Below are 12631 nucleotides of genomic sequence, written 5' to 3'. Positions count from 1 at the left end.
TCAAAAGACTTCATCTCATCTGCCTCACACTCACTTCCAGACATACTCAAAGGAGAAAGATGTTTTAGGTCACACTGCTGCTCTAATGTGTTTGTTAGTTCAACTGAGAAATGACAGACTTCACAAGGTTTATTGTTTCCAGGCGTTGGACTGAACTTGGTTCTCTGGGAGATTGCTGACAGCAGGAAGCAAACACAAAAGAGGCCGTTTTTCTGCATGTTTACCTGCAAATGTATTTATGTGTGTGCAACATACAAACATCTCTGTGAAACAGAGGTCATGGGCGCTGCATTAAAGTCCAACATGTCCCAGCATTGAGCGATTTAGTGATTCAGTCATTTTGAGTGTACATACACAGAAAGAATCCTTCTGGTTAGGGTTTGGCTTTTGCTAACAAAACAAAAAATATTTAAACAATGACGCATCATAAAATTAATGATTGTTTAGTGACAGTACATTGAATCTAAGCTCATGGCCTGAAGCACACATGACAGAGATGGTAAAAAAAGAACTTTAAGTACACATGCCAGCTTCTTACCTCACAATTTACTCTGGGGTTGCACCCCCCCTGTGTGTGTTCTGGACGGTAGTACCAAAACAAACTCATCATCAGCTCTCCTGAAGACCAAAAAAAAAAAAAAATCCTGTTTACTTTAGTTCTCAAGGCAGTTATTGTCATATCAGCACAGCTTCTCTTGTGGTCAACATAATCATTGTTTACCTGACTCTGGGTCCTCCCACAGAGATGAGACCTTGGCCACGTAAGGCAAAGACTTTTTTCTGGGTCCAGACTTCAACAGAACAGTGTCTCTGACCCGAATCAGGTCCCCAACTCTGCGGATTCCATCATAACACTTGCGCAGCCCCAGACTCTCTTCTCCCTGAGAACACAGGCAGCAGGAAATACACAGAAGTCATCTCTGACACTGTGAGGCTACGGAGCAAAACACTGGTGGAGGCGTTTGTGTTCAAGGACTTTTGCGCCTCGATAGGCAAGTGTTTGGATAACAGTAGAAAAAAAACTAAGCCCTGAGGTGACAATGAAACAGGTGTGATAAATCATTCCAAACTCTTTTGGGACAGTAAAGTTAAATTACACTGGATTTAATTAAAGTGGCACCTTCATGGCGGTGTTAAAAAGACTTTCAAAATGACTTTCTCTACATACCACAATGAAAACCTCCTTCTCAAAGGGCAGGCCGACTGGCCTCCAGCCGTTGGTGGATTTCTGGTTTCTGTTCTTTGGCTGCTTGGCAACGGTTTGCCCTCCGAAGTTGGCGGAGCTGAGCTTCTGTTTCTTGTCCCTGCTCAGAGGGGAGACCGTCGAGCTGCCACGCACGCCAGACCTTGACCCGCTGGGCGGCTTGGCACTCTGCGGACACTCTTTCGCCACCTGGAGCAGAGGCTGGGGTTGGCTGGGGTCGGACAGCGGAGTTTGAATGCGGGGCACTGATTGGCCGGCCGGAGGCACGGTGGAAATGGGGCAGCCGGTGAGGACTCTGGGACTAGGACAAATGGGAATGAAGGAGGGGCTGTGGTGGTCATTGAGGGTTGATGGGTATTCATCTAACGAGGAAAAGAAGAAAAGAAGAGATAATAAAGTAAAGTGCAATGAGGGCACAGTTCTGTAAAGAGCGGCCATTGTGATCAACCATCTTTAATAAGGTTACATAATAGACACAACATTAAACTCAGCAAATATTAGTTCTGCCAAACAAGCAGATCCTCAATTAAGGTGAATTATAGCTTTTAACAGGACATACACACAAAAATCTGCACACGGACACACCCAGGGACACAACAGACACCCACCTGAAACTGCCACTTAAAACAAGCAACGCTAACACTCTTCTGTGTGATTTGCACACACACACACACACACACACACACACACACACACACACACAACAGCTGCTTTGATGATTCCGAGTTGATCCATTTCCTTTTCATCTCTCTGAATACAAACCTCATCAAAATCTTAACTTACTTTGTGGATAATACACAAACATTTAGTTGCTATACTGTCATTCCACTTTTGGTTCTGCCGCTTAACATTTTTACTCCACTACATTTCAAAGAGAGAAAATACATCTTTATCCCAGATAGATTCATTTGCCATCTTAAGTAAAAACACCAGTATTAAATGGATAAGACAATAGACAATGTTTGTTGTTAAAAATCCTAAAACATCTGCAACATTGAAATATGTTGATGTAATGAAACAGCCAGCAGAGTAATATTTGACTTCACATTATTCTTGTAAATGAGAAATCTCAGGCTACTCCTTTAACGAGGCCCATAGGCACTACACACCATTCTGTATCATCTCTGCTGTTGGCTTTGTTTGGATTTACAGTCATGGCCGTATTACCATATAACCTTAGCCTGGGAATTCCCATGCTGCTTTGCGCGCGATTTCATTCACACTGCAAAGGCAGCCTGGAAACCACCGCCCTTATTTTTGCCTGAGTTAGGGAACCAATCACAGAACGGGGGGGGCAGCAAGACGATGACGACGTCTATGCGCGACACCGAAGCTTGTAGAGTGTTAATCCAACATGACAGCGGACACAACGTTACCGTTCGATGCAGCCTTAGAAAGTGTTTTAAGTAGCTTAGAACGCAAGTTTACTTTTAAAAAAGAGCAACGTTTGGCTTTGAAAGATTTCATTGCCTTCTTCCTCGTCGAATTTCTGTCGCTCTACATACATCATCTGGTATAAGTGATACAATTGGCTATGAATCGCGCAAAGCAGCATGGGAAGAACCAGACGCCATTTAATAGACATTTGTAGCGCCCAATAAACGGCTCTAGGCATTCGTAAACCACGCCTCTAGGCATTCATAAACCACGCCTCAAATACGAGAAAATGGACACCTAGTTCCCAGACCACCATCTCATCGAGATGTGGACGCGTCAGCCAGGCTAATATAACCTCTTAATCATATTCAGGGTCACAGTGGGGCCGAAGCCCATCTCAGCTGCCATTGGGCGAGAGGCAGGGTACACCCTGGATGGACGCCCAGTCCATCATCGGGCAAACACAGAGACAAACGAGACAAACAACCATGCACCCTCAGAAAAAGTTGAATTGGATGCAAAGTAGGTAAATGTCCCAAAGTGAAGGATGTCATCAACTCTTTGTTTTCCAAGAAATGTTCTTATTCTAAAATATAATTTAGAATTTTTGTTATTGTTGGGGCAAGACAATGGACATAAGCTTTTTTTGTGAGTGTGAGTGTGTGTGTTCTAATTCTTTGATATAAAATAAATGTTCCTAATTGCAGGAATTCTTTCTTATTCATATCTGACGATCATAGTTTGAATTTTCTTTAATTGGCCTGGGAACCTATGAGCTACAATTATTTTAGGGCAACAGAGGAAGCGTAATAATGTTAAACTCAATCAAAAACAGAAACTTTTAATTGGATATGTGTAACTTTGAAAATCTCTCAGCCTTAACCATGCATTTTACATCACCCCCAAACAACTTTTCACAGCTTGTTGCAGTTAAAACTAAACTTTATGTATCGTGAGTTTGAATAAAGGTTTATGTTTCAAACAATTGAGAATTTTTGGAGGCGAAATGCTAGTAGAAACAGGAAATGGAGACTAAATATTTTCTGTTCAATTATTATCAGCCTGAGACTTAAAAGGACATCATACACATGCTGCCCATCATTAACAAATATTCACACTGGACACTCTATTGACAATATCTATTGCATCGTCTCTTCCTCATGTCACATCTGCTCTGTTCTTTCTCTCATGGCAACCAGTCTGGTGGGTACACTTGTCCACTTTTCTAATATGTTGTGGTTGTGAATTTGGGAATGGTAACACATCAATGTGCTCTCGTTTTCTTTTGGGCAGTGTTCAAGTTAAACAATGGAAATGTGTAACCTTCGCCATGCAGATTTTTTTTTTCTTCTGTCCAACCACATATTGTCATGATGCGTTAAGGGAGGACCCAGGTGCAGACACGGAAAAGAGCCAGAAATGAAGTTAAAGGATCTATTTTCAAATATAAACAAAAGGCGCAGCAAGGCTGGAACACTGAAAAACTATACTGAACATAAAACTAATAAAATAACAAAACCAGAATGAATACTTGCGGGACAGGACTGACGAGGAAAACCATGAATCAGGGGCAGAGGACAGGAAATTCAGACGAGGAATAGGACAGGAAATTCAGACGAGGAATAGGACGGGAAATACAGACGAGTAAGACAAAGAATACAGACGAGGATCCGGCGAGGAGTGGTGGAACTAGAAAGACATATATACTGGGGAGGTGATTACTGGAGCAGGAACTGGTGGCTGATTAGTAACAGGTTGCAGGTGAGAGTGACTGAGGAGAGAGAGAGAGAGAGAGATGGCAGAACACAGGAGGCGAGGGAGAGCACGCCAACTTTGAAAATGAATCTAACTAAACACAAAGAATACACAAGGAGAAATAAAACATAACTGAATACTGAGAAAAACAGAACTAGGATGAAACAAGGACTGATCTAATACCGAAAACACAAAGAGCACTGAATAAAAATACCAATAACTAAGTTACAAAACATAACTAAAAACCCAGATCCTGACACATATTTTGAAACACGTAGACGTAATCGCATACGTTCACTCTAACCCCAACAATCCCCAGGTCAGAGTGCAAAAGAAAAATAAAGAATCGTAACTGGGAGAGTCGTAGAGAAATACAAACGTCTTGTACCAGTGATCTCTTGCGTGAAGGCTCATGAGCGTCAGCACAGAGGAACACGTACAAAGACGTAGGCAATGACGTTCTCATGAAGAACATCAACATAGAAACTGAAGCTTATTTGTGTACAAAGAAGATGAGGGAAAGCAGAGTAATGGTACAAGTTTTGAGCCTTTTTTGTGAAATGTAGCCACTGGTATTTCACATTCTCTTGTAAAATCAGGCTCGTAATGGAAAAAAATTGTTTCGTCATGTCACTTTTGGATGCAAAAAGTTACAACAGTCACATCCCTGCATATATTGTGTGCTGAGGTGACTGATTTTCAAAATGATACTGGGTGGAGGAAACAGTTTGGTAAATAAATTCCTCCATCCGTGCACTCAAACATCGCTTCTCTCTCTTGTATCCTCGCCCGGAGGAGCTAAAATCTTCCATCCAGAGACATTCATAGAGGAAGCAAGGAGCCACGTTACCGAGATAAAATGAATATCTCCAGAGGTGGAACAAAAAGAGCAGGAGAGTTAAGAAGACGCAAGTCAAACTGAATCTGCACATAACCCACAAACAGTAATGAGAAGAGTCCTATTCAGACAGAAAAACGACAGCCCCTGTGTGGGCGGACCGTAGCGCATTTTCACAGCAGACTTGTCATAATAGGAAAAGCAAACGTGTTACTAAAAACAGTAACAATGGCTCTGCTCTATTTTAAGTGTACCGGGAAGTCAAGTCAGTGTTACAACACACACAACACCATGATAAGCTGTTGAATTACATTCAGTCATCATTAATTTCATTCTTTACTATTCCAGCCTGGACTTCCAATGATACAAGTGTCGTGGGAATAGGACTAAAGATTTAAACTGAGATTTAAGTGCACTTTGCGGCAGGGAAAGGTCACAGCCCGGCCCAGCTGGAAAAAGACAGAAAGAAAGTGTGTAACATGCGTGTTTGGAAGAATTTCTGTTGTTTTGAAGGGAAGTTCAAGTGCTTTAAAACGTACCAACGCTCACGTACACACACCGTTGGTGTACTCCACCACAGACTTCCTGTTCTGACACACAGTGCTGTTGAACACCACAACTAACTGCTGATACGTGAGCCCATACAATCAGCTCATTGGGTTTCAGCTGCATAAGCCTTGTACTCGCTGTGCACTTACTTGCGTTGAATCTGAGACAAAGGAGGTCTTGCCCTTTATCTGGTATTTTTTTTCAAACTTCCCACTCAAGTGACATTCCATAACGGGAGAATAAAATATGTCCGACATGAAAGCTATTCTCAGCACATTGTACTGATTTGGCAGCAGAATAAGAAGAGCTATGAATACAAAATCACGCCACAGCTATTACATGCTCGTGAACATTTAAAACTTATTTGAAAAATGTACTCCTCTGTTTGTAAAGGTTGCCTTGTCTCATAAGGAGGCCTTACAAGTATAAAGTCAGTATTATGAATTTGGAAAGGAATAGCCAGTTTGAAATAAGTAGGTACTTTTTCAAACGCATGGCCACTGAACAGGCCAGGTAGTGGGAGGCTAACAAAAGATGTTCCTGAACAACTGAAGAAAAACATAGGATCTCGTCCACAGACAGTAAACAATGCGATGTCCGCTTACCTCTTTTGATGCCCTGGTTACATTTGGTGCCGTCTGTGGGGCTGAAGGGGCGCCCTCCTCTGGTGATGGCTGGAATCACACTGGAATAAGCAGAGTAGCCGTTGATCCTGCAGGGCTCTCCGTAGCACGCCTCCACTGAGGTGCAGCAGTACACTGGATGGCTAATCCCTGAGGTTTGTGGACCTGTGCTGGGGAGCAGCTTCGGCCTCTTGCTGGTCCTTGGGCATAAAGCGAGGGGTTGTATGGGAGGGGGGGAGCTATCCGAGTGGCTGAAGTGGACGTAGTAGCCTGGGTAACAGGTGTACGTGTGCGGGCTGATGGTTACGGCTGCTGGGTGAGTAACAGAATGAGGTGACTGAAGATGGTGGTGGTGGTGGTGATGGTGGTGATGATGGTGGTGGTGGTGGAACACTTCGGACTGCGAGGTGTCTTCTGGTTCCTTGAAGGTCTTGTCCTCCAGGAAGAGGGCCAGTCTGTGACAGTACTCGACACATCTCTCCTGGGAGCAGCAGCAGTAGGAAGACACTTCTGTCTCCATCTGCTCCTCTTTGATAGTTTTTAAGGAAAATCCCAAAGAGGAGCCACAATGGAAAGCATGTTTGAAACACCCCTGCCCCCCTGCGGCACTCTTCCACTCTGGATCCAAAGCCTCCGTCTTACACAAACTGCAGCAGCCCTGGACGGCAGAGCTCATCTGGGTGGGGACCGGATCCCCTGTTCCCTTTTTGTGCTTGAGTTGCTCCTCTTGTTTGGGATGCGATCTGTTTTTGATCCGATTTGTTTCTCCACATTCAGATTTGACATTCAGGCCATTCTCAGTGGAAGCTGCTGCTGCACTTGCAATCCCCGGCTTGGGCTCCGTCTTCTTTTGCCGCTTGCTTCCATACTGGGAACTGGTGAGTTTGAGCAGTGTTGCAGCAGTGAGGCCTGCCTGACGCCGCGGTGTTGGGGCTAACAAACTCAACCAGTCGATGTTCTGAGCCTGAGCTGCTGACCTCTTCTGTTTTTTGGGCCTTCCCTTCAGGACTGCGGGTCCTCCCGAAGAGACCTTTTTGGTTTTAGTAAGATCTTTCTCTGGATCTTCACTGGGAGCGTGCCATTTTTTTCTGAGATTTGTCATGAGGGAACTGTTTCTGTAAAGCAGCAAGCTGTTGACGGCCTCAGCGTTGAGAGAGGCCATCCTCCTCCTTCGGGGCTCAAAGACAGGTGATGGCAACATGACTAAGGCGCCAGCTTGGTTGTTTTTTGGTTCCAGTGTTTGCTGATTGGCTGTGGATGATTCCATAGGTCCAGATTTGGTCACCGTTTGACTGGCACACTGTTTCTTTTTTACTTTCACACTCTTTTGCTTCCGAGCTTTTGATGCATTCTTTTCTTTCCCAACTCCTTTTTCCTCCAAACGGGTCAGCAGGACGCAACAGGCCAAAGCATCACCATTAGCCGTCATTACAGTCTTCTTTCTGTGGCGACGCAAGTCTTTCTTGTCTTTCTTTCTCCTTCTGCTCCGCTCATTCTTTCCCTTTCTCCCATTCTTCATACCACTTCCCTTTTCCTTGCCTCCCTTCTCCTTCTGACGCTTCCCACATTTTACTGGCTGGCTCTGCTGAGCTTTCACCATACTCTCAGCATTCGTGAGCAGATCTGCCGAATCTTTATCATCCACGGGGTCCTACAATGGTGGAATTCAATTCAGAGAGGGCTTTTAGTGATTGTCATCATGGATCACCACCTGGGTCCATAAACGCTCTGAGGAGACACACAGATATTTACCATTAATACTTGAGCCACTTAAACGTCATTTTTGTAGAATCAGAAAGTGACATAACATACCAGGCATGATCTCCTGTTACATGATTCTTAAAACGGTTACACATAGTTTGCTGTCACTTTCCAGGACCCCAAAGAATTCTACATCTTAGTCACCCCATCTCCTTGGCATGTTGTGAAAACGCCTGATCCACAGGATTAAACGGAAAAGAGACCAAGAACACAATATGTTTTGGTCCACTATTGATTAAATGCATTTCTGCCACTTTCTCAGTTTTCTTCTGCGAAATCAAGAGCCAAGGCAGGTGCATGTTTTCAGGGAAATGTGTTTCTTTGAATCCATTCAATTTCGTTGCAGATCTGGTTCAGTGATGATAAAAACTATGATGCACTGCGTTGGCTTTGGTGGAGAACTGTGCTCTCAAAGTCACTTTCTAACTCAGTCCTGTTAAAGTTCAAAATAAGCTCCCGTTACAATTGCCTTTTTCAATTATTTCCACATTCTGAAACTAAAATGGTTACCGAGTGCCCCAGCCGCTCAGACTGCAGTTTGCATTCAAATGCTAGCAGAATTTTACACATGTGGCACAGCAGGAGACAATTTATGAATTGACATCAACACTTCACGTATTCAGATATTTGTGTAATGCTGTTGAGCAAAAGGCAACTTGCAGGCCAGCGGAAAAGAGAATGAGGTGGCAACTCTTATCAGTACACAGACTCATATGCCCTAAATGCTCTGGAAGATTATCTCCTCTACTCACACATGATGGATTACTAGGAAACCTGCTGGATAAACTCCAGTAAGAAGCCTGGAGCAAATGTTGCTGACATTTGTGTTCTCACATGCACACAACTGCAGGGCATGCATGAAAATGTCTCAAGTAAACGTTGGCGCTAAATTTGACAAAAATTCCCTCAAGGAGTAAGAGTAGGATTGTCTGATGGGCAGGCAGGTGGCAGATAACCCGAAAGCATAATGCTTACAACCATGGCTGTCATTAAAGTATTGATGCCTTTTTGTCCATTAAAGATGGACTTTAAGCCTTGAATGCCGGCTGAGGTGGATTAATGACCCACACAATCCACCAAGAGTCCAACATTACATATTCTCACCCAATCAATGTTGAAACACAAAAAGCAGAAACAGGTGAGGCCTTCAGAATTAATAAGGATCCTTCGTTCTCTCTGCCACAAAGAAAAACGATCTAATTTGTGTACAAGGTCAAAAGATCAAGATCAAACTGTTTTCATTCTCTTTGATCTGTGAAAGCAAGCAACAACTCGCCAGTGTTTGGAAGCACGAAAACACTACTTTGATCACATGAATTGATCCTCATTTCACAAAACTGTTGGCAGAAACACTTGTCACACAACAGCCTCCTCAGTTTCCATGTCAACAGGCTGGTATCGAGTACACCATGGCATCTCAGGCAACTTTAGAGTAAAGCAGACTTTATCAACCTCTTTATGAAATTCACTTGTCTCCTTGCTCCCTAAGCATTCCAAAGAAAACTCATCTAATATTAGGAAAACCCTTTAGAGTTGCTGATGAGTCAACTGCCAGGGACCTTTATGCAATGACACTCGTGTGCACAGCAGAAAGAGATGGATCATCCTTCTTGGTGCTGCAGTGCAACGCAATTACGCTTCTTGACCTCTAAGAAGTAAGTCAACACAAGTCTTTTATATTAAGAGCCTCTTAAGCAAGAAAACCACTGAGCTTTCCCTCGCGCTCTGTTCAGAAATGCCAAAGTCTCTAATTATCGTTCCATGAAAACCAGACACATGCACGACGACATCTATCAAGAAATAGAGTTTCTACTCAGATTAAATTTCTACACTAACAGCACGCCAACGGATTTCGGAAGTAGAAAAAAAAAACAGAGAGAAAAATCAGCAGGCATGCATGTTGACATTTATCAGTGTTTGGTTTCATTCACTTTCTAAGATGATTCACGTAATGATGCCTTCACTTCAAACCACTGTGAGTTTTAAGTGTCATGTGCCTCACAGACGCAGTGAACGTACAGGTAAGTGGAAATGAGAGAAAAGGTTTGTGCTTTCCTCGATAGACAGGTGAAGTACGCAGACAGACAGCACAGAAACCTAATCGACTGCTTATGTAACAGAGACACCTTTCATTCTATTTTGAATTAAACGTACATGAAACCCCAACAGTTGCATACACGCAGGCTGAATCTGTGCGTCTTTAAACGCTACGATAAGGATTCGGTGCACTACTTGTTGTGCAACTTGGATGCATCCCTCATTTCTCCTCTATTTACTCTCAACCTTTCTGCCGGTGTGAAATTCCCCGCTTTATCCGTGTGATATTTGGCATCACAACTTTTTGCCATTTGCAGCTGAGAGCCATGCATCAAACAGAATGGTGTCAGGTTGTGATTTTTAAAACTGTTGCTCCGCTGCACGTAAACAACAGTCATTCGACACTGACAGCTTGCTTATAATTTTCTCTCCGTCTGTTTCTAATCTGGGTCAAGATCTCCTGCACTCAAAAAGAACAAGATATCTAAATATCTAAAGAGGTAAGTGGGTAAACAAATGCAAACCCACTTTGACTCTTGTCAGATCTCTGGAAGGGACAGTTTGAAACGACATCACCGTTCGGTCTTACAGCCCTCATTGCCGAATGACTCGGTGAACCGTGAAATGCAATCCATGAGGGCGAAATTTAATTTCCACATAACAAGCGGACAGAAGGAGCCTCACATTGAGTTTCTGTCTGTGGATATCAAATCAAGTTGCTCCATTTGAATAGGACAAGCATGCACAGATGAAGGACAGTAGCTCATTGAGGAGGATCACTAGTTTTCTCTGGCCAGACTGTCACCACACACTGACCACAGTGAGGAATGATAGCTTTTTGGAGGTCAAACTAGACGCAACGTCTCGAATTTTCACTTGTGTTTCTTCATGCCAATAAGAAAATCGACTCAATACATGGTGCAGGTTAAAGGGGCTTTTATTTTAGTGCACGCAGCCACCCACACGCACAGACAGATTCCTGAAAATGTCAACATTTGTATTGAGACACTTGTACATGTGAGGATTAAATATAAATTGAGAGTTCCAGCTGGTAACAATCCCTCTATGTTTGTGGCCACTTCTGGCACCCCGAGGACTTTCCATATTGTTTCTGTTGCCTCATTTAGCAGGAACACTGGTTGCTTGTGCCCTCACTAAAAACTTTAAAACGTATCGTATACAGTTTCTAATGGAAAGCACTTTTTCCGTCCACAAGTTTGTGAAAGCAAACAAAAACTGAAAAATTGTGTAATTTTCTGGAGTTTGATCTGGTTACTTAGAAATGTTAAGACTTTAAGAGATTAATCTAAGGGGCCCCTAAATAGTTAGCTGGACTGGTGTCAATAAAACACTTTTTTTTGTACAAAACCTTAATTCTGTGTTTGATTATTTTCTAATGATGCACAGAAAAAAAAAACATGATTTCAGATTTCTAACAGAATTAGTGGGAAAAAAAAAAAAACTATTTCTGGGCAACGACCTATGTATACATAACAGCTAATTCTACACTTTCAACACTGGACACTAATGTCACTGCAGTTTGCCATTAAACACAGAGTAGGGGTAGAATGTTCTGCGTTATATCTTCATGTGTCCACCCATCACACACTGAGGCGACCTTGGGCAAGACACAGGACCCACAATTGTTTCTGATGGAGGAAGAGCGAGCTCTTGTGCGTGTCTAAGGGTGTGTGAATTGGTGAATGAGTAACACATCATAAAAGTGTTCTGTGGGTGCTATTAAAGTGCCAGCCATTTTCCATCATTTTGGAAAGAGGGTTGCGCAGAGGCAAAAATCCTGCAGAGCAAATTTTCAGCGAAGTTACAAAAAAAGTCAACTACAGAAAATAATTATTATAGTGCTGATCCCGAAAGGCAGAAGCAGCATTTACTCGTGGCAGCTTTTTAACTTCTGAACAACACTAAATATTCTGGAAGAAGATCTGAAGACCCCCCCCCCCTGCTTTTTTCTCCTCTAAAACACTCATTCGCACCATAATGAGCTGCCAAACGAGTGGGATAAAAAAAAGCAAAGCATTTCTGAAACACTTGAGTTTCAAGAGTAAACTTCAGTCTAATTATCCCTGCAACCCCCCCCCCCCTTTTTTTTTTTTTAAGAGGGTTTGGCCTGAATCTGAGAAGGACTGATGTCGCCATTTAAATGGGAAAAACGCACTCTTTGAATATTACGCAACTGCAAGTAACTAGAGCAAAACCGACACATCAAAAATCTACTCGCTGACACGTTTGTGGCACGGGTTTGCACTCCTGCTGATGGCGCAGGAGCCGGCTGTAGTTTCACCCGTGTGAGGGGTCGGATAGAAGAGGAGGAAGAGGAAGAGGAGGAGGAGGAGGAAGCACTCATTCAGGGGAAGGACAGGGTGTAGAGCTGTCATCATGACAGCAAAATAAGCCCCGAGGCTGGAGCTCTCCCGCAGGAATCTCACACTGTGCCCGCCACCGGGTCCACTTTGCCGGAGATAATCG

General features: G+C 43.3%; 1 protein-coding gene across 2 annotated transcripts in view; it reads right to left on the bottom strand.

Moving 5' to 3' along the window:
* Nucleotides 1-12631, bottom strand: part of bahd1 (bromo adjacent homology domain containing 1) — a 34726-nt gene that overhangs the window by 5168 nt on the left and 16927 nt on the right. For both annotated transcript variants that reach the window (XM_075447551.1, XM_075447552.1), the window contains exons 2-5: nt 6329-8074; nt 1169-1566; nt 722-881; nt 539-618 (exon numbers count right to left, since the gene is read on the bottom strand). In XM_075447551.1, the coding sequence (XP_075303666.1) occupies nt 539-618; nt 722-881; nt 1169-1566; nt 6329-7946 (2256 nt within the window). In that variant the 5' untranslated portion in view covers nt 7947-8074. The remainder of the gene's footprint in view (nt 1-538; nt 619-721; nt 882-1168; nt 1567-6328; nt 8075-12631) is intronic.

The sequence above is a fragment of the Odontesthes bonariensis genome, chromosome 17 (genome assembly GCF_027942865.1).
Source record: "Odontesthes bonariensis isolate fOdoBon6 chromosome 17, fOdoBon6.hap1, whole genome shotgun sequence".
Classification (NCBI taxonomy): domain Eukaryota; kingdom Metazoa; phylum Chordata; class Actinopteri; order Atheriniformes; family Atherinopsidae; genus Odontesthes; species Odontesthes bonariensis.
The sequence above is the reverse complement of the archived record's forward strand: the minus strand, read 5'-3'. Positions and strand labels throughout refer to the sequence as shown.